The sequence below is a fragment of the Podarcis erhardii genome (assembly GCF_964252035.2).
Source record: "Podarcis erhardii genome assembly, chromosome: 12".
NCBI classification, from domain to species: domain Eukaryota; kingdom Metazoa; phylum Chordata; class Lepidosauria; order Squamata; family Lacertidae; genus Podarcis; species Podarcis erhardii.
The window spans coordinates 42361368-42384314 of record NC_138513.1 but is presented as its reverse complement, the minus strand read 5'-3'; the positions used below and the strand labels follow the sequence as shown (position 1 = coordinate 42384314).

Here is a 22947-nt window from a genome sequence, read left to right as displayed (position 1 = left end):
TTGATTTGATTTAAATCAAAACCACCCTGATGCAAATTCGTCTTGTGCATGTGGTTCCTCTCAGAACTGACAACTGGGAGAGGCCCTGTTCAGTTGGTAGTCTTTCCAAGCTTTGTGCTTTGAAATCCTTTAAATTAGAGATTCCAGGGGTTGAACCCATAACTTTCTGTATGCAGATCCTACGCTAACGCCCTACTGTAGGTGCAGCCTGTCTAAAAGTGGGACTTGCCTGCAGTCCTGGCTTCTTGGTTTGTGTTCTGTTAGATGATCATTTTTCAGCAGCTCACGGCCTCCATACACACTGCCCAGGCTTGAACCTCAGAGAGGTGACTTCAGTGCTTCTAATGCAGCAAAACAATGCAGGAGGAGCAGTTACAAGTTACCTGTTTCTGCAGCCACAGCTAGCGCTGTGATTCTCCCGCAGTTTGACTTCACACCCAGAGATGCTCTCCACCATCTCTCAAGACAGACGGATGCCAACGACAGTCACCCAGAATACAAAATAATCAGATAAATCACACCTAGTCACTCATACATTGTAGAAAAATGGCTGATAAATAATTCTTTAAGGCACTTTATTGTTTCAGGAAGCGGCACTTCGGTTGCCCGAATCAAAATCGGGTACAAAATACAGCACCAATCTCACAATGAACAGGGACCAAAACTAAAATGAAGTGAAACAACATTCCTACTTTAAACAACTCACAGTCTCTAGATAGCAGATGAAATGAAAGAGCAGGATGAGAGAAAGCCGGTTAATAATAAGAAAAAAATAACAGGCATAGTACCGTATCTTCTGAAAAGCAACACAACGAATATTTTGAAAGGTAAACCGAAATTAAGAAGAGTGTAAAAATATTTAGGAATCTCAGTGACTTTTCCGCTAGAGATCAAAGAGTCACAAGATCTTAAACACCCCTCATTACTAAATTCATTTACAGTGGTACCTCTGGTTAAGTACTTAATTCGTTCCGGAGGTCTGTTCTTAACCTGAAACTGTTCTTAACCTGAAGCATCACTTTAGCTAATGGGGCCTCCCACTGCCGCCATGCCGCTGGAGCACGATTTCTGTTCTTATCCTGAAGCAAAGTTCTTAACCTGAAGCACGATTTCTGGGTTAGCGGAGTCTGTAACCAGAAGCAGAAGAGTTTGGATTTGATATCCCATTTTATCACTCCCTTTAAGGAGTCTCAAAGTGGCTAACATTCTCCTTTCCCTTCCTCCCCCCCACAACAAACACTCTGTGAGGTGAGTGGGGCTGGTCACCCCAGATCACCCAGCAGCGGCATGTGGAGGAGCGGAGACGCGAACCCGGTTCCCCAGATTACGAGTCTATCGCTCTTAACCACTACACCACACTGGCTCTATGTAAACCGAGGTACCACTGTGTATCATGTAGACTACATGCTCTTCCCTTTCGTCTTTCTGCAAGCTAGCAGTTAACAAACCAGTTTCCTCCCTGCAAATCTTTCATCTTTAACTGGCATATAATGAGCAGATATTCAACAGGTGAAGCTTACCCCCCATCATTGTATTTACACATCAGGAAATTTTTTGGTTGAATTCTGCAGTAACCTTGGCCAGAATAACTGTTGGAAACTCTAGCAGGAGCCCTCAGCAGATTAAGCAAGATTAATGTGTCTTTGAGCAGTAACTAGAAATGATGTTTTACTGGAATGGGAGCTGAGCCCTTAATGCTACAGTGCCACACAGAGAAATGAGAATTACTTCTGCCTAGCTTAACATGTCTGATAGCTTGCATTCAAGGCTACTGTCAATATTAGTTCTACTTACAGCAGACCCACTGAAATCAATAGGTGTAAATGAATCTGTTAATTTCAATGGGTTCACCCTGTGTATTACTTAGCTACATTTCACCCTCAATCTCCAGCTCTAGGTGCACTCATCTTGTGGAGTAGTATTTCAGAACAGGTGCCAACAGCACTGATATTTCATCAGCAAGTAAAAACATTCATTCAGCCCTTCCTGGGCCTTTGATATTGCTTTATTTCTCCTTAGATATGGCAGGCATTTTATACTCTAAATGCCTACGGAAATTTGTTTTAGTGGATTGTCTTACGTTATTATGCCTTACATCACCTTGGTAACCTCTGTTTGGAATGATTTATTTTAACAAATAATTAAGAAACAGACTCTACCAAAAGCACCGTTGGTGTTTCCTTAACCAGAGAATTCCATAAAGCACAGCGAAGTGATAATTTCACCAGCTGCAATTAAAAATATTTTAAATTGTTGTACTCTAATGCAACTTGTTTGCTGGGTTTTTGGTTTCTTTTTCTTTTCCATTTCCTCTTTAGCACATAAATTTGGGATAAAAAGGTAAAGGGACCCCTAACCATTAGGTCCAGTCGTGGCCAACTCTGGAGTTGCGGCGCTCATCTCGCTTTATTGGCCGAGGGAGCAGGTGTACAGCTTCCAGGTCATGTGGCCAGCATGACTAAGCCGCTTCTGGCGAACGAGAGCAGCGCACGGAAACGCCATTTACCTTCCCGCCGGAGTGGTACCTATTTATCTACTTGCACTTTGACGTGCTTTCGAACTGCTAGGTTGGCAGGAGAAGGGACGGAGCAACAGGAGCTCACCTCGTCGCGGGGATTCAAACCGCCAACCTTCTGATTGGCAAGTCCTAGGCTCTGTGGTTTAACCCACAGCGCCACCCGTGTCCCTAAATTTGGGATAGCCAGACGCAATAGAGAACAAAGTTCCTATGCCATTTATCTCAAGATTAGGAGAGGAAATCTATGCAGGTGATATTTGCATGATAAGCTACACCTTTTAATTTTTATTATTATTAAATTTGTTAGTCCTTTTATCTTGCCCAAGGCAACCCAAAATGACTTACAGCCAATCCACCAATGAACCTCCCCCCCTCCCCCACATAGCGACATTAAAACCAAGGGGGTGCGGGGGGGGGGAGAAATATCATTAGAAACCTCCCACTTGCTTCCAAAAGGCCACAGATAGTTGAAGGCCAAAGGCCTGGTTATAAAGGAAAAGTCTTGCCTGGCAGCTAAATGATGGTGACAGGCAAGCCACCCTGGGGAAAGCATTCCACATATACTTGCTGAAATTCCTCTTCTACACAAATATTAAAGGTGCAGAATCCCAGTCTTCCTTTGTTTCTGACCACCCTACAAGCATTTCAAATATCAAAGCACAAAAAACAAAATGTTGCTTAGGCATGAGAGGTTCTGATGAAAGTGTTAATAGCTAAGCAGCTACCGTGGTACCTCTGGTGACGAACTTAATTCGTTACAGAGGTCCGTTCTTAACCTGTAACCATTCTTAACCCTTTAGCTAATGGGGCCTTCCCGCTGCCACTGCTGCACGATTTCTGTTCTCATCCTGAGGTAAAGTTCTTAACCCAAGGTACTACTTCTGGGTTAGCAGAGTTGGTAACCCGAAGTGATGGTAACCCGAGGTACCACTGTATAATGGTTGTTCAACTGGCACTAGAAAAATGAGGGGACATGGGCCTAGATATATATACAAAAAAGCTCTGTACCCAGGCTTCCACTAGGAGGCACTGTTAGGTTTGCCAACCAGCCAGAAAAGAAGACTGTCCTGTTGCTGTGCCTTTTATAGCAGTTTGATCTGAAGAAATCAGTAGGTGATGTTTTCAGAGTTTAGTTTTATCACCTAAAAACGCCTCTACATCAAGCTGGAGTGAAAGGCAGAGAAATAGGGGCTAGGGTTTTTTTTAAGTTAGCAACCCTGGGTGAATTTCCTACGTAGTTGAAGAAATAAAGTAAATCCACACACAATATTACAATAAATAAATGTTTGCACCAAAATGATTACGAGCATAGGTCTGTAACATGTTCCACACTGAAGCATCAATAGGGAGGGGACTTAGATAAATGGCATTGTTTCTGTAGGGAAACCTGCCAGGATAATTACTCCTAAACCCGTTGTTTGCTCTGGTGTACCCGAGTACTGAATTTGGTCTCATAGATGTAACTGATTTTCATTCCTTATTCAACAAGAATCACCATTCAAATAAATGGACAGGTATAATTAAGGCGAACCAGTCGTGCAAGTGAACAATTGTTTGCAGGACTTGATCCTAATGGAAGGCCCTCCTGCCACGATAGAGTCCAAACAACTCTTACCCATGAGGACAGATGTGTTTCTGTGCATTTGATCCATGAAAGACAGCTTGGTTCTAACTATGTTAATCTCCAGCAGCTAAGAAGGGCCAGCGTGGGATTTCTTCGTTAGTTCCCAAGCGGGGAGGAGAATGAGTTTTGGTGCAGTATACATCGTGTGAGGGGTGTGTGAGAGAGATGTATACATATGGCACGTATGTCTACGCATTCTGTCATTCTAGTCACACTCACTGCTCAGGATAAATAAGGTTAGCCACTCCTGGTTTAAACACAGTACGGTCACAATCTTGTTTTCTCCAGGGATCTTGCTACGTCGATTTAACTACTTCAAAGTACGTGCTTTCAGCTGAAGGGCGATTTGAGACTTCATAAACCATGGTTAATCTCAATCTCTAGCCGCGGTGCTCTCATGGTTTATCACAAACCATGGTTTATGAAGCTGGGAGTGTGTATCAGGTGATGTTCTTCTCCCTCCCTAGCTCCCCCCTCCTTTTGTTGCATGCTGACTTTAGAACAAAGACCTGAATTGTATTAAACCAGGATTCCATATTAAAGTGGTACCTCGGTTTACGAACTTAATCGGTTCCGGAGGTCCGCTCTTAAACCAAAACTGTTCTAAAACCTTAATGAGGCCTCCTGCTGCTGGTGCCCTTCCACCGTTTGGATTCCGTTCTTAGACCAAGGTAAAGTTCTCAAACCAAGACACTATTTCTGGTTTTGCAGCGTTTCTAAACCAAATCGTTCTTAAACTAAACTGTTCTTAAACCAAGGTACCACTGTACGTTCTAATTCAGGCTGAATGTCGATCAACAAACCTAGAATAATAAACCACCGTGTGATGGAAGCAGTGGAGGGATGATTGAGGAGTGCCTAGTTTATGGAAAGCCATGGTTTGACTGAGGTTATGAAGTGGCCCACTGTGTCAATTTGTCAGAATAAAAAAATAAAAATGCTACGTGTAAAACAACATAGCATCCTTTCAATGCTACTCCTTCCTCGTATTATTCGATTATATTCTATTAAAATAACGTTTGTGCTTCATCCAAGCTGCGATGAATTTGCTGAGCTAAATGAACAGAAGGGATCTTGGTGACAGTTCAAAAATAGCAACAATATTTTTTTAAAAAATCACGTTAAAGATGAAGGGATATGCAGGTGCACAACATGACGGAAAACTCAAAGGAGGATGCAAGTGGAAGAAGAGCAAGCTTAGGAAATATCTGAGGTATTTTTAAACTCCTGAGTAAAGGTGACACATGGAGGTATGAAGGAACAAGGGTGAGCATTCACTTCTTAAATCTCATTTGCCTTTTCAGTTGTTAAGAGTCACTGTGTTCCGCCATCCACATCCAAGAGTTCATCAAGGTATTCTACTACTTCACCCTAGAAGAGATTACAACAGAGGACAGGTTAATTCTGTGCCATGCAAACCTATAGAGATAATTCCTTTTTTTACAAGTATCAGGTAGAGTTGAAAATGTAGCCAGCTAAGCGCAGTTCAACAGGATAGAAGTTTCTCCTAATGAATAGCTCACTCGCTTCTGATGATGGACCTGAGTGGATAATATTTTCCCAACATTTAGGAATGAATGGATAAATAAAATTAATAAAATAACTTTCAAGATGGTGTGACTGACAGCTGGTCTTTGCGATGGATATGCCCTTTTACAATAGCCTACTGCTGAAAACAGAATTGCAGCTAATTCCTGGAAGCCGCAGACACAAAACACAGGATTATCCCGGCTTCCCATTGGAATCACTGGAATGCCAAGAGAGAGCAAAAAGGGCAATATTTGCATCTGTATTATAGACAGATACATAGATATAAGTTTTCACATTTCGGTTTATTTTATACCTGCAATTGCTTTTAATTGTTGCATATCTGGAACTGTTTTAACACTTTTTTTTGTTTTATGGTTGTAGCTTTTTTTTTTAATATATAATTGAATATGCTATAGTTGTAACCCACACTGGTAAAGGGCAGCTAACAGTCTAATAAATAAAATGTTCATTCATTCATTCAATTTATAGGCCACTTCATATAAAAAGATCTCCAAGCAGTTTGTAAAGTAAAAACCATACAATCACATGGCTGAATGAAATACGTATGATCAATATCACAATAAGATGGGTGGGATGACATGCTGCTATTCTCCTTTCACCACAAGCTCCTTGGCCCTTCGGTAAAAGTGCAAAGTGGTTTCAACAGCTTCTGGGAGGACAACTGTTTGCTTTGCGTTCAGCTAACTTGGGACGCAGGTAAAACCACAGAGCCTAGGACTTGCCAATCGTCAGGTCGGCGGTTTGAATCCCCGCGGCGGGGTGCGCTCCCGTTGCTCGGTCCCAGCGCCTGCCAACCGAGCAGTTCGAAAGCAACCCCGGGTGCAAGTAGATAAATAGGGACCGCTTACCAGCGGGAAGGTAAACGGCGTTTCCGTGTGCTGCGCTGGCTCGCCAGATGCAGCTTGTCACACTGGCCATGTGACCCGGAAGTGTCTGCGGACAGCGCTGGCCCCCGGCCTCTTAAGTGAGATGAGCGCACAACCCTAGAGCCTGTCAAGACTGGCCCGTATGGGCAGGGGTACCTTTACCTAACTTGAAACCTTTTAAGAAGTTAGGTCAATAAATATTCTCATCGCCAAATATTATTTACCAAAACTAAGCCATTTGCTGTAACGGAAGCAGCCTTCCAAACGCTGCAGGCACGCATAAATATTTGTGGAAGGAGAGATTACTGTGAAAATAATGAAGCTTTTTTTCAAACTAGTGAAAATAAGCACTCACGTTTTCATTCGGCAACTTTGATTTGTTTTTCCTCCCAGCATGGAAGCATATGCAAAGGTAAAAACAATCCTTGTTTTTTTTGCACGACTTTAGGAATTCTAGAGGAATTTCTCATAAGATGCTCTTGCAATCCTGTACCTGTAATGCAGTTTTTCCTGGTGCGACTGATCAGGGGAACCAGTGTTCCAGTCGAACCAATAACCGGGTCGCTACATTCTTAGCAATGTAAGCACTAATGTAAAAAATCAGAGCAGAACAACCCATTGACACTGGGATATCGCTTGTTGTGAGCTGGACAAATCAGGATGATACAGATAGGAGGGTTTGCTGAGGACCTGAAGTGTGGGGCAGCTTGATAGTGAGGATTCTGAGGGGGGGGCCTCTCTTGCCTCACCTGTATCTGCAACGAGAGCCACAAGCCCTGCCTCCCACGCCCTAGCTCTGCCACCTAACCTGGCGTCATCAGACATTGGGAATAGCTCTGCCTCTCTGGCCCTACCAGCTTCTGGCCCTTGTCAGCTAAACCCAGGAAGTGCCAAAGGAGAACAGAAGGCTCTGCCTGCTAGGCGTAGTAAGAGACTGCAGAAAGTTGAGGCTACCCCTTTACTATATATAGAATAACAAGGGTGTGTGTCAGTCGGATCCATGTCTAAAGCATTGGGAGTTTGATCACCTGCCTTTACTGTAGTTGTACTTGGAATGAGTTTGTGTATTGCCTGCAGTGCACATGATTTGCATATCTTTCATAGCAATCTAAACATTAAAGCCTTTCAAAAGAATCCTCCTTTGAGTCAATAGGAGTATAGCATCTAGATCAAGGGAAGTAATAGTGCCACTGTATTCTGCTCTGGTCAGACCTCACCTGGAGTACTGTGTCCAGTTCTGGGCACCACAGTTCAAGAAGGACACTGACAAACTGGAACGTGTCCAGAGGAGGGCAACCAAAATGGTCAAAGGCCTGGAAACAATGCCTTATGAGGAACAGCTAAGGGAGCTGGGCATGTTTAGCCTGGAGAAGAGGAGGTTAAGGGGTGATATGATAGCCATGTTCAAATATATAAAAGGATGTCACATAGAGGAGGGAGAAAGGTTGTTTTCTGCTGCTCCAGAGAAGCGGACACGGAGCCATGGTTCCAAACTACAAGAAAGAAGATCCCACCTAAACATTAGGAAGAACTTCCTGACAGTAAGAGCTGTTTGACAGTGGAATTTGCTGCCAAGGAGTGTGGTGGAGTCTCCTTCTTTGGAGGTCTTTAAGCAGAGGCTTGACAACCATATGTCAGGAGTGCTCTGATGGTGTTTCCTGCTTGGCATGGGGGTTGGACTCAATGGCCCTTGTGGTCTCTTCCAACTCTATGATTCTATGATTCTATTCTATGATTCTATGAGTCTTTGTTCTCCAGCAAATGCAAGCACTGCTAGACAACCCTGTTTTTCCTCTTTTCCCTGTAACGTTTAAGTACAGTTACCTGTGTCATTTCCTCATATTTTCTTGACTGCAGCAGCTATTAATATACGGAAGCAGGGAAACACATTATGTGACAATGTAAAAACATAGGCAATTCTGCCAAAACTTTACGGAGAGGAGGTCCTGAATTCAAGGGCAGGCCTGTGTCAAGCGTAAGGTCGAGTCCTGCCTTCAGAAATTAAGTTTTCCAACAAAAATACTGTATTTAGTTGGGATCTGTTGCTTTGTAAAACAGTTTCTCTGCTCCATATATTTTCATAGATATACAGGGTGAGTACTTTAAAAGAGGCCCTGTGGATACAGAGTACAGTGGTACCTCAGGTTAAGTACTTAATTTGTTCCGGAGGTCCGTTCTTAACCTGAAACTGTTCTTAACCTGAAGCACCACTTTAGCTAATGGGGCGTCCTACTGCTGCCGCGCCGCCGGAGCACGGTTTCTGTTCTCATCCTGAAGCAAAGTTCTTAACCCGAGGTACTATTTCTGGGTTAGCAGAGTCTGTAACCTGAAGCATATGTAACCTGAGGTACCACTGTATACATGTTCCACGGGGCCTCTTTTAAAAGACTCACCCTGTATATTCTGGACCACAGATAGTATCTAGATGAAAATGCTACTTTTGATTCATTGATATCAATCCCACTCCCTCATTAAAGGATGAAAATTTGCCATCATTTTCCCACTAGCACTTTCATGATGACGCAACACCACCCCTCTCTTGGGAATGCAGAATGGAAACCGAGTAAGTAATTTGCAACGAGCCAGCAAATACTTCACAAGTATCGACTGCAGAAAAACAGCAAAGCCCAAATTTGCTTGGTGCCGATTAGCCAGCCATTTATATCAATCACAAAGTCGTTTCACCCCACTCAGAGTAGCTGCAATGCTACACTGTGCAGGTAACAGTGCAGGAACACAAAGGGAAGAACACACACTACAAACCAAAAGCACACTGGTCAGTTAACCTTCGGCATGGGGTGGTGGACAGCATTGGTTCTGGACACTCTAAGTGTGCCATTACAGGAACAGAAAGCACCCTGGAGCAGAAAATACTAGGCCTGTTCACAATGTAGATGGCTGATGGGGGGACGACAACGACACAGTGGTCCAGGATGATGTGCAGGTCCCTATTCACAGAGAGTGGATGCACATCACTGATGTGTGTGGTGATGGTGAAGAGAGTGTCTGCTGATAGTAATTCTCTTGCTGGTGGTAGTTGGTGTATGGCCCTGAATTGACAAATTCTGGGAGCAGAAATGGGCCAGCCAACTACGCCCCCCCCCCCAGCACCACCGCATCTTCTACCTGGGCAGCAGGGCTTCAACTGCAGTAGCGGCACGAGAAATATGTAAAATAACTAAACAAGTATTAGATATCACCCCAGAATCGGCCCTACTAAACATCTTCCAAGACAACAACGCCCATTTACACCACAAAGAACTCATAACCCACCTACTTTCAGCAGCCAGAAACACCATAACCAGACACTGGAGAGACCTGTCAGGAGTAAGCATGGACCAATGGTACCAAATAGTATGGGAAACAGCCCTACTGGAAAAATTAACTAATAAACTGAAACTGACACGGGGACAAACAGAAGAAGACACCTTCACCTCGATATGGCTCCCCTTTATCACATACACAGCCCAACAAGACAATGACAATAATCCACCAACAGCATACAAATCAATATGGCTAACCTGATCCAAAACACCTACCCACCCCACTCACACACGAAAACAAAGATCACCACAGCCAATCACAAACAAACAATCACACCCTAGGCCAACCCCAAACTCTCTCACCACCAAAGGAACACAAATGAACAACACAAACAACGCTGACACCAAACTCTACATACATTAAGCATAATAGAAACACCACCACCTGACCCCAACCCCATCCATCTTCCCTCCCTCCACCCCCTTTCTTTTTCCTTTTTTTTTTTCTCCCCCTAATGCCTCAACAAATGAAACGGATTTGTAAAAATGTTACATGGGAAAAAAACAACAACGAGGCATTACACTTCTGTAAAACAAGAAAATCCTAAATAAAATATATTTTTTTTAAAAAAAAACTGCAGTAGCGGCTATGCCACTCCAGGCTGGCCCTGGGGTGGGTTAGAATTGTTCAAACACAACCAGGTGAGTGGTATTTATGAGCCTAGATCATGGGTAGGCAAACTGAGGCCCGGGGGCTAGATCTGGCCCAATTGCCTTTTAAATCCGGCCTGCGGATGATCCGGGAATCAGCATGTTTTCACATGAGTAGAATGTATCCTTTTATTTAAAATGCATCTCTGGGTTATTTATGGGATGGGGCATAGGTGTATAGTCATTATTATTTTTTTCAAAATCTAGTCCGGCAACCCACAAGATTTGAGGGACAGTGGACCGGCCCCCTGCTGGAAAAGTTTGCTGTCCCCTGGCCTAGACTATGCCCCAGTTCCTCTTCTCACAGGCATTGCTACCAAGCTGGTGAAAAACCCCACACTCCGTTGTCAACCTGAGTGCATGTGGAAATTGCTTTTCTTACACCAAACCTGAAACTCTGGTTGCTTCCACCTACTCCCCAAAATGCCCAAAATACTATGCAAATCAGGACGAATGTGCAATTTTAGCTAAATGACAACTGCGCTAGCTTTTTAGTGAAGCGAGTGCTACTGAAACAAAGATGAGGAATGCTGAGAACCGGTTAGGGTAGGGCCCCCTGGCATGCCATGAGATGCTGCAAACATGGCCCTATAGACCGAAACTGTCCTTGCTGATTCATCTCATCGGCAGAGCCACCGAGGAGGCTAATGCAGAGGGAGAATTAGATGACAGGGAGTCTGGTTCCATTGCCACGGCAACAGAGACATTTCCTCCTCTGCTAGGATGCCTGGATAACTCAGGTGGGGAGGGGAGTCTGCCAAGCCTATAACCAGTTGTTCATAAGCCAGCCAGGCACAGGGGAATTTTTCCTTATTTGGAGATATGAGAAAAGTGTCACACGCTTAATTTCTGCATGTCAGGCTGCTTTTGTCAGGTCCCAGGTCGCAAGGTGGTTAGATTGGTCTCAACTAGGGCCAGGGCCTTTTCAGTACTGGCCCTGACTTGGTGGGCCAGAAACAAGGGCCCTGCGGGACTTGACATATTTCCACAGGGACTGCAAGACAGAGCTGTTCCGCCTGGCCTTTGGTTTGGACTCAGTCTGACCCTTATGTTTCCCTCCCCTTATGGTCTTGATCTATGAGCTACTTTTAAAATGAGACTGCATTTTAAATTGCATTTTAACCTGTAGTTTTAATTGGTTTGTTTTCCCCCCCTATTATGTTTTTACTGTAATTTTACTGGTGTTAGCCGCCCTGAGCCCGGCTCTGGCCGGGGAGGGTGGGGTATAACTAAAAATTGTTGTTGTTGTTGTTACTTGAAAGCAAAACAAACTAAAAAAAAAAGACAGCCCTACTATCACATTACAACTGGCCTGAAATATCTTTAAGCCGCCATTAACTTTTACTTAAGAAAATGGTACTGCGCTACTCGACTTACTTCATCATCATCCATCACGTGCTCTTTAGCAAATTCATACATTTCCCTCTGAAGTGTTGTTATGTTGTAATACCGAACAGCTTCCTAGAAAAAGAAGGGCAAAATTCCATGTCACATTAACAGCAGAACAGTGCCTAAAAGCTCCTTTTTAGCACAGCCTCATGCATTGCATGGAAGAAACGTTTCTTACAGAGTCATAGAACTGTAAGAGTTAGAAAGGACCACGAGGGTCATCTAGTCCAACCCCCTGCAATGCAGGAATCTTTTTGCCCAACGTGGGGCTTGAACCCACGACTCTGGGAATAAGAATTTCATGCTCTACCAACTGAGCTATCTTTCCCCAGCACATATAGTACCCTCGATGACTATCCCAGAGAAGGCTCTACAATTTTGGGGATAGCCTGGTTTCCCCTCTCCCCGAAGAAGCCTTTACAGTGGACGCTCGGGCTGCGAATGTGATCCGTGTGGGAGGCATGTTCACAACCCGCAGCGTTCGCAACCCGCAGCACTGCATTAGCACACGTGTGGGTCGCGATTTAGTGCTTCTGCACATGTGTGAGCGCCGAAACCCAGAAGTAACCCGTTCCGGTACAGTGGTACCTCGGGTTAAGAACTTAATTTGTTCCGGAGGTCCGTTCTTAACCTGAAACTGTTCTTAACCTGAGGTACCACTGTAGCTAATGGGGCCTCCCACTGCTGCCGCGCCACCGCTGTGCGATTTCTGTTCTCATCCTGAAGCAAAGTTCTTAACCCGAGGTACTATTTCTGGGTTAGCGGAGTCTGTAACCTGAAGCGTCTGTAACCTGAAGTGTTTGTAACCCGAGGTACCACTGTACTTCTGGGTTCGGTGCGGTGCGCAACCCGACAACCCGCAACCAGAAGTGTCTGTAACCTGAGGTATGACTGTACCTCTTTTCAGCAAGACAGCGTTTTGCTGGCCTTTTCTACAGGAAAAGCCCGCAGGGAGCTTGGTGGCTTGGATACTCCAAGGCACCTCAATTTCAAGCAGTCAAGGAAGCTCCTCACCAGCCCCTTCTCTAAGAAAGCTGGCAGGGAGCATGTTGGGCACCCTTGCCTCTTGAGCAGCTACAGAAGCGATTTGATCAACCATGAAGCTGGAAGGCATTCTCACGCAACTACTGGGACAGACCCCACCCACCAGCACAGCTTCAAAGTCGGAAGGAAGGTTGGTTGCTCCTCATAAAGGCAATGGCACAGCTCCCATGGCAAGCCTAAAGACTGAACATGTTGAAGCATATCTATTGAAAAGGCTGCAAGGTTGAATGCACCGACTGCGACCGGTTCAGCAATTCAACTTACAGGTCTAGGCTGGAAGTCTTCATCTGTGAGTCCCCATTTGTCTTTATGGTACTGATAATAGACTAGATTCTGTTTCATCACTCCGTCCGTCTGGTCAAAGAGCAGGTAGCTAACAACGCAGGAGGCGGCATTTCTCAGATCGTTCACTGAATGAAGATTAAACAAAAGAGGCAGCTTCTCAGGAGAATGCAAGGATTTGTCTTCCTTTCCCTTCTTTCTTGAGTATGCAGATAGAGATAGTGGTAAACTATTTTCTCAGAAAGCGTTAATTCCCATTCTTTGTGTATTATGTGTGCCAGAAATGGGAAAAAGGAGCCTTTCTGCTTCCAGTTTTGCAAATCTAAAAATAATTAGCAAAGCCAGGACTTGGTGAGGACTTTCAAGGTCCTGTGCAGATGCTGGACACCTATTTTAAATATCTTATAATGATGCTAAGAAGCAGCTTTGCCAGCGCAGCTTTTCTTCTCCAGTGAAGAGAAACGTTTTAAATAAGTGAAATGGGCATATATGTTTTTTAAAAGATAGAACCAAGCCCAATTTCAGGAGAGCGCAAAACCTCTTACTTACGTTTATAATAGGCAAACTGCAAGTAGTGATACATAGTTGCTACAAATTTCTCCACAACATAGCCTCCTACGACTGGCGTGAGATCAATTTCGCACTTCAGTTTGCACTCCAGAACTTCAATGTAGTGATCTGAAGAAGAATGCACACACGTTCTGAGCATTACACAGTTGTTTCTTTAATTCAGTTTAGCAGCCGGAAGTCCTGCTGTAGAAATCTGTGCGCTGAATTTCAAAAGTGTTCTGCTACTTTAGCTCCAAGATCAATGCATACATTTTTCAGCATGCAGGAAGAAACCCCTAACAGAGAACTATTTTATAATAAAAAGTTGCATACTGTTCCCAGTAAAAAAATCACTTGATTGTAGTGCCACCTACAGTAATTGCTAATTTATTGCTAAATCCTGATATTAACATCTTGGCGTTCCATGGCTTTGTTTTGTTTACTAATTGGGGTGGGAGGATAAAATAGGCTATCATTCTGTTTAGCCACAGAGAGTATTCTAAGAAGTAGCTAGGTAAAGGTAAAGGGACCCCTGACCATTAGGTCCAGTTGTGGCCAACTCTGGGGTTGCAGCGCTCATCTCGCTTTATTGGCTGAGGGAACCGGCATACTGCTTCCAGGTCATGTGGCCAGCATGACTAAGCTGCTTCTGGCGAACCGGAGCAGTGCACGGAAACACCGTTTACCTTCCCACCTATTGATCTACTTGCACTTTGACGTGCTTTTGAACTGCTAGGTTGGCAGGAGATGGGACTGAGCAACGGGAGCTCACCCCATAGCGGGAATTCAAACCCCAACCTTCTGATCGGCAAGTCCTAGGGTCTGTGGTTTAACCCACAGCGCCACTCGCGTCCCTAAAAAGCAGCTACATGTTATCTAAAGTGTCAGTGCAGGGTTGCTGCTTCTGTTTTTTTTAAAAAAGGAAAGTCATCTCCAGGCAAAGTAGGCAGGGGCCGCTTAAGCGTTTCTCGGTCCACTGATTGACCATCTGTATGAACCCTCATATGGCTCTTCTTCACAAAGGTTAGACTATGTATTGAACTGTAAGGGAAAAGCCATGGGGGTACTTTAAAGAGTAGAAAATTTGGGGGGGAGGATTAAACCCATCATCACTTTCTCATTCAATCTTCCATCCTCTCTGCAGCTGCCTTTCTTTAAAAACAAAACAAAACTTATCTGCATTTGCACATACCACAACAGGGCAGGGAAATTTTGGGCTCCACAGTCTAGATCAGCCTCAGGTGCCATATCTGACAGGTGGGTGTATCCCTCTTCCATTTAAACATGGGACCGAGAAGGCAGGCAGTGGCAGGGTGGAGCAATATTTAAAGGATGGGGTAGGTGGCTTCAAAGAGCGCCTTGCAGCTTTAAGACAGTACCCATGCTCCTAAGGGGAACCTGGAGACTGTCTTAGAGTGCTTTGCAAAATCACCTTTTGAAGCAGCCTACCTACCCCTCCTTTAAGCTATCTGGCAGTGAGGGTGGGAGTCTCCCCCACCACTCTGATGTTTAAGGTAGAATGGGTGGCTGTTTCAAATAGCACTTTTGCTGCACTTCTCCTTTAAGTGGGCAAGGGGCAGCAGTAATGTGGCAGTTTCAATTATATTGATCAGAAAACAATGAAGGGTTTGCAACTAATTTCAGTCAAGGACTGATTTCCCAGATTAATTTCCTGGGTGAAAAAACTTACTAAATTCAGATTTACAGACATTAAACCACTTGCTGTGTGGTCATCTGCTAGACTTGCATGACATCACAAAATTTGTTTATCTACAGAATCGTCAGGATGAAGCAAATAAGACACAGGGCAACAAGATATGGATGTGTTAGGGGAACACCTATCAAAGAAAACAAAACATGATGATGCATTGAATATTTATTATGATGTATTATGCAGAAAGGTGATTTAATATAACTCTGAAACACACATTCTATCCATTTTCCCATAGTTTATTATTTCCCATAGTTACCCATCTATATGATCATCTGGAAAACGAGCATGTAGATTTGACACCACCTGCTATGTTATGAATTCTCTCTCTCTCGCTCCCTCCTTCCACAGCAATCTCCTACTGTTTAAACACACACCTCTGACAGCTAGCATTATCAGAAAGGACACCCACAAACAGCACACGTCAAGCAAAATTATTTTAGGAGACCAAGGTATCCTTCAAGAACCCCTTCCCAAATGCTGGCACCCAGCTCAACACCTACCTGCTATGGACAGATAGAACTCTTTAAAATCCGTGATCTCCCGGGAGCCTTCACAGGCAGCTATGCAATCATCATAGGCTTTGTAGAAATCAGGAATTGCCAGCTCCATGTCTGTGATGCAAGTCCTCCAATTTTCTCCATTGTAGGCCTTTACTGCCCTGATAAAGAGATTCTGAGGAGACCGGGGGGGGGGGGGATGTAAGGAAGTAGCATAGGTTTGATTTGACTTGATTCAAGGCTGCATTGCTGTGTCAAAATGGACAGCAGTCCTGGATGGTTAAGTCCAGTTGAAGGCGACTGTAGGGTTGTGGTGCTCATTTCGCTTTCAGGCTGAGGGAGCCAGCGTTTGTCCACAGACAACTTTCCGGGTCATGTGGCCAGCATGACTAAACTGCTTCTGGCGCAACGGGACACTGTGGTGAGTGCCAGAGCGCACGGAAACGCCGTTTACCTTCCCGCCACAGCGGTACCTATTTATCTACTTGCACTGGTGTGCTTTCGAACCGCTAGGTTGGCAGGAGCTGGGACAGAGCTTGCCGATTTGAACCGCCAACCTTCCAATCAGCAAACCCAAGAGGCTCTGTGGTTTAGACCACAGCGCCACCTCTTCCTAGTTTCATTGCCACCACCCAGTCAGAATCCTTTTTTAGCTGCATCCTCAAAGATACATTCTCCAATTCAATGTGACCCAGTTCACACATAATGCTAAGCCAACCATGGATTAGCGTGAACAAGCAAAGGTGCAGGTTCCCAGAGAGAAGACTGGGGCTACAGCACTCCTCTTCTGAGCCTGATGCTGAAACACTCTGTGGGGCTAAGCTATGGTTTGGCTTGATGTTATGTCTGAACCCAGACTCATGGTTTGCCTCACTCCAGACAAACCGCGAGCTGTAGCCACAGTTTCTTCTTGGTTTACCATTCACGCTTTGTCTGGGGGAAACAAACCATGAGTTTGGGTTTGGAGCAATGCTAAGCCAAACCATGGTTTAGCCCTGAATGGCGTGTCAGCAGCAGGACCAGGGTACAGAGCACACCGGCTGTGTGGGGTGGTGCAGAGCAAAGGGAGGAAAGACTTTATTCTACCCTCCTATTTATTCTCCTCTTCTCTGTGAGTGGCAGCAGGATCTTAGGACTGGCGTGAGTTGTGAAGGGATGAGGCAATATGGGCAAACTGTGTGGGGATGGGGATTGGCAATGGGGTGGCAGCAGTGGATAGGCAAGGTGTGGGGTTTGAAGGAGCTGTAAGGGGATTGGGGGGTGAGGCGTAGAGGATTGTTGAGCAAAACAAGTAGGGGTGAGAGCCCCTAGTCTATATAATAACCCAAACCCTCATTTTCTTCAATCTCCCTATTCACTCTGCCACAACTTTTTTTCAGCTGTCACTTTCCAACAGACTCTCTTGCAACTCCTCCCAAGATTTTAAAAGCGCTTTCGATACTTCAGTTCAAAACTATTACTTTTGCCAAACAGGTACATGATTCTAAATTATTTTCCCATGAATACAATACTCCCACAAATAAAACATTAAATATTGGAGCTTCCTCGGTCTGCTCATATGTAGTCATGCACAATGAATGCAAAGAGTTCCATGTGCAAATATAGTATCTAAAGCATTTGTCTTTGTGAGATAGCTCAAAAAGTGCCATATCTGTAAACAGGCTGTCAATACTTTATTAAGGTGGGATGCAATCGTATTAGCACAACACTGCAACAGTGGATAAGAAGAGATGTTCTACTAAAAAATTGGGCACAGAAAGGAATACTGTGCAGAAGGAACAAAGGAATGGCTAATATGATTGGGATCCTATAAACAATGACAGACTCTACCTTACATTGGTAAAGGCTGAGCACTGAATTCTTTAATATTTATTTCCAGGTAAGCATAGTTAAGACTGAGCTGTAAGAGGTACCGCAAATAGAACGAAAAACTATAGGCAAAGTAAAATTAGGAGAACAATCAGACCTTAGCTTCTAGGCTGGTTTTTTTTTTTTACAGAGCTCTTCAGGAGCATAAATAGGATGGGGAACGTACCTCATATGATTTCATTTCCAAATCTTTAATATGGTCCTCAGCATCAGGCATGCTTTTGTAGTATGCCATGTTCCTTTTCATCATCTCATCTTCAGGATGTTTCAGGAGAAATGTGTGTGCTGCTGCAATGGCTTTTGGGAAGTTGTTTGCCTAGCCAAAAAGGAACAAGAAAGAGAGACTTCTGAAACCATCACTTACATTTTATAAACTTTTCTCCTAGAGCTTTGATTTCATGGCGTTGTTCTCAAGAAGACTCAAGATGTCACGAGCCTAGGTGACCCTTCAGTTTTCAATAAATTAAAAGGTGCCATGGGCTTTGAAGACACTTGAACTCAGGATGAAAGGGAGAAACGTGCCTAGAGGGAATGCACACTTGGGTGATCAACTCCCACCCGGAAACCTATGTCCCTACTGTAGAAGGACGTGTGGATCCAGAATTGGCCTCCACAGTCACTTATGGACCCACTGATAAAACCTTGTTTATGGAAGACAATCTTACTCAGATACGAATGATTGCCAAAGAGAAGAAGTAATTTAAAACTAATAAAAATTATTATCGACATATCTATGATGTCTTGATGATGCTTCTGGAAATGTATTATAGGAAACTTTATGGGAAATTTTGGGAAGCTTTAAAATATTGATAATACCTATGTAACCATTGTTCGGAGCTTCATCTTTGTGGCAGTGGGAAGTCTTGTTGCAACAATAAAGATCAGGCCTACTGGCCACTGTTTTGCTTCTATCTCCTGGCTGAAGACTCTCCCCTCAACCTGAACCTATGGGATCCAATTGCGGGGTGCTCAAAAATCGGATTATTTGGGCAGAAAAGTTGCCCAAATATAAACTGTTAAGTTATGAAACCTCACTATAATTTCATAATTACCTGTCTATGTATTTCTAACTAGTTCAGTGGTACCTCGGGTTAAGTACTTAATTCGTTCCGGAGGTCCATTCTTAACCTGAAACTGTTCTTAACCTGAAGCACCACTTTAGCTAATGGGGCCTCCCGCTGCCGCCGCTGTGCGATTTCTGTTCTCATCCTGAAGCAAAGTTCTTAACCTGAAGCACTATTTCTGGGTTAGCGGAGTCTGTCACCTGAAGCATCTGTAACCTGAAGCGTATGTAACCCGAGGTACCACTGTATAACCAAATCAGTAATTTTTGATGTGACTGTAGAAACGACTCTGAAAATTTTGTTGTTGTTTAGTTGTGTCCGACTCTTCGTGACCCCATGGAGCAGGAAAATGTATCCTTCCAAAAATGAAAACCTTCCTCTGGTTGTTGCAAAGATTACGATTATACCAGCAGCAATGTGTCTTTCTGTTAAATCAAGTCTTACCGACTAGTGATTTAAAATCGTGATTTAAATTGGTTTCGGTGCTCACACATGTGCAGGAGCACTAAATCGCGACCCACACATGTGCTAATGCAGCGCTGTGGGTTGCGAACGCTGCGGGTTGTGAACATGCCTCCCTCACGGATCACGTTCGCAGCCTGAACGTCCACTGTAAAGGCTTCTTTGGGGAGAGGGGAAACCAGGCTATCCCCAAAATTGTAGAGCCTTCTCTGGGATAGTCATCGAGGGTACTATATGTGCTGGGAAAAGATAGCTCAGTTGGTAGAGCATGTTACAGATAGGTAGCCGTGTTGGTCTGCCATAGTCAAAACAAAATAAAAAAATTCCTTCCAGTAGCACCTTAAAGACCAACTAAGTTAGTTCTAGGTATGAGCTTTCGTGTGCATGCACTCTTCTTCAGATAAGTGTGCATGCACACGAAAGCTCATACCTAGAACTAACTTACAGATAGGTAGCCGTGTTGGTCTGCCATAGTCAAAACAAAACAAATTCCTTCCAGTAGCACCTTAAAGACCAACTAAGTCAGTTCTTGGTATGAGCTTTCGTGTGCATGCACACTTCTTCAGATACACTGAAACAGAAGTTTCCAGACCCTTCTATATAGTGAGAAGGTGGGGAGGGGTATTACTCAGAAGGGTGGTGGGAATGGGTGATTGGCAGATAGCTGTGATGAGCCTGTTGACGACTCTTAACGACTGCAATAGGTCTTACAGGAAAAAGCAGGTTTCTTACAACTTATCACCAAACTTAAAACCATGGAGAAACCTGGTCTGAACAAAGACCTTGGATTCTTATCTCATTATACATGACAAAGCCATTTTTCACCTTTTCACCCCTTGCTTTTTCCTGTAAGACCTATTGCAGTCGTTAAGAGTCGTCAACAGGCTCATCACAGCTATCTGCCTATCACCCATTCCCACCACCCTTCTGAGTAATACCCCTCCCCACCTTCTCACTATATAGAAGGGTCTGGAAACTTCTGTTTCAGTGTATCTGAAGAAGTGTGCATGCACACGAAAGCTCATACCAAGAACTGACTTAGTTGGTCTTTAAGGTGCTACTGGAAGGAATTTTTTTATTTTGTTTTGGTAGAGCATGAAATTCTTATTCCCAGAGTCGTGGGTTCAAGCCCCACGTTGGGCAAAAAGATTCCTGCATTGCAGGGGGTTGGACTAGATGACCCTCGGGGGTCCCTTCCAACTCTTACGGTTCTATGAGTTCAATCGGATCCACCCTGGTTCCCACCGCCCGGGCCCCTCGCTCCGAGGAGGCGCTACCTTGAAGTAGGCGAACTGCAGGAACTTGTAGGGCTCCCGCTGCTGGAACTCGGCCAGCACCTCCCGGCTGGGCTGCGACTGGCGGAAGGCCGGCAGGCCCTGCTTGCAGCGCTTGAGGCACTGCGCGCGGCGCAGCAGGTCGCCGAAGCAGCGCAGCTCCGCGAAGCCCTCGAAGCGCCCGGCCTCGCCGCCGGCCTCAGAGTCGCGGGCTCGGGCCGAGCTGCAGTTGACGTGGCAGAAGGCCTCGCTGTCCCTCAGCAAGCGGTGCAGCCTCAGGCTGACCTCGAGGTAGCTGACGCTCTCGGGCCACTTCTCGGCGCCGTACTGGTCCAGGCCGTAGCGGTAGGCGGACTCCAAGGGCATCAGCTCGTCGCGGGGGAAGCTGCGGAAGCTGTAGCGCTCGAATTGCGCCCGGCAGCCCGGGGCGCGCAAGCAAAGCAGCAGCAGCAGCAGCAGAAGCGGCGGCCGCCGCGCGCAAACCAGGCGCCACATCTCCCTCCTTGAAGCTGGACAGACACCACGTCGCAAAAAAGAAGGGGGGAAATTGGCGAAGAGGAGGAGGAGATGGCGACGCCTCTCTCCCACCGATTTTGGAGGGACCAGGCGGGGAAGAGAGAGGTCTCCTCCTCCTCCTGCCCGGCTGAGGGGCGGCGACGAGGGGCGAAGGGAAGCCGCTTCCTCAGGGAAGGGCAATTTATTTATTTATTTATTTGGTTTTTCAGATTAAAGTTTCACAATCACATATCCAGTTAACATACAGCATTAAAAGCAAGATTCCAAAGAATCTCCTGGACTTCCCTCCTCCCCTTCGTGGGTCTCTTGCACATCATTTCCTCCTGCGTCTTTTATAACACTCCGGATCTTTTACATCTCCGTTATATCCAATATTCACCATTAAACGACAAGGGTTATTCCAATCCTGTTAATGGTTTTTGCTGTTTGTGTTTAAGATAAATGATAAATTCTCCCCCATTCCTTATTATAGATGTCAACATTTTCCTTTTTTTAAAAAAAGGAAATTCCCTTATTCCGAATAGGATTCCTTGCAAGAAAAGGGAAAAGTTGACAGCTATGTTCCTTATTAAATTTTTGGTCTTCCTGATTTCTGATTCTTCCAGTCATTTTTGCCATTTTGGCATAATCCATCAAGTTAATCTGCCATTCTTCTCTGGTTGGGACTTTATCTTCTTTCCATCTCTGGGAAGTGCTGTTAAAGCGCAGCCACTCCGGGCTGAACCGACGTTCCCAACTCACTCGACATTTTGACTGCGGACATTAATAATGCTTAGGTTTCAGTGTAGTAATGTTTAGCTGTCTAAGAGGCATGTAGCCTGGGAGAGCACCTCTGTGGATTTCTGCAGAAGGCCCTGTGAAGTGTTGATCCTGGTGTGCAGAGGGTATGTTTGGTAATCAAGGATTGTTCAGGTTACAGGTAGGTAGCCGTGTTGGTCTGCCATAGTCAAAACAAAATAAAAAAATTCCTTCCAGTAGCACCTTAAAGACCAACTAAGTTAGTTCTTGGTATGAGCTTTCGTGTGCATGCACACGGTATCTGAAGAACTGTGCATGCACACGAAAGCTCATACCAAGAACTAACTTAGTTGGTCTTTAAGGTGCTAATGGAAGGAATTTTTTTTAATTTTGTTTTTAAGGATTGTTCAGTTACTTCCCGATTTGGAAGCCTTTGAATCAAATCAAGAATACACTATAGATGAGTTTCTAGACTGGTGACCAGGTGTGGCTGCCAGGACCATATAACACCGGTCCTAGAGGATCTTCATTGCCTCTCAGTGCATTTCCAAGCACAATTCAAAGTGTTGGTGCTGACCTGGAAAGCCCTAAATGGCCTCAGCCCAGTATACCTGAAGGAGGGTCTCCACCCATTGTTCAGCCCGGACACTGAGGTCCAGCTCCGAGGGACTTCTAACCGTTCCCTCACTGTGAGAAGTGAGGTTACAGGCAGTGGTGTCCAAACATTTTTCAAAGAGGGCCAGATTTGATTAAGTGAAGGGCCATGAGGGCCAACCAAAGATGTTAACCTTTTTTAGGATTGAAGTTGTTGAGGTTTTTTTTTTTGGATTTTACCCCAGGAAATAAACTACTACAGGGACCGGATTAAACCAACCGGCGGGCCGGATTAGGCACCCAAAATGGACTTTGGACATGCCTGCCTTCTCAGCGGTGGCACCCTCCCTGTAGAACACCCTCGCATCAGACTTTTAGAATATGGTTACCAGATTTCCTTGTTTCCCGGGGACAGTAGCCAG

General features: G+C 44.8%; 1 protein-coding gene across 2 annotated transcripts; it reads right to left on the bottom strand.

Moving 5' to 3' along the window:
• Positions 1-558: 558 nt before the first annotated feature.
• CRTAP (cartilage associated protein) lies at positions 559-21182 on the bottom strand. 2 transcript variants are annotated; one of them, XM_081834831.1, is made up of 9 exons: positions 20681-21182; positions 18044-18193; positions 16012-16183; positions 13798-13926; positions 13231-13376; positions 11911-11994; positions 4881-5513; positions 3512-4752; positions 559-2312 (listed from the first exon to the last, which is right to left on the bottom strand). In XM_081834831.1, the coding sequence occupies exons 1-7, from the start codon at positions 21170-21172 to the stop codon at positions 5457-5459; spliced, it is 1230 nt and encodes a 409-aa protein (XP_081690957.1). In that variant the 5' UTR covers positions 21173-21182; the 3' UTR covers positions 559-2312; positions 3512-4752; positions 4881-5456. The 2 variants fall into 2 exon arrangements, with proteins under 2 accessions (XP_081690957.1, XP_081690956.1); XM_081834830.1 differs by having other exon boundaries at positions 3512-5513.
• Between the last annotated feature and the right edge of the window lie 1765 nt (positions 21183-22947).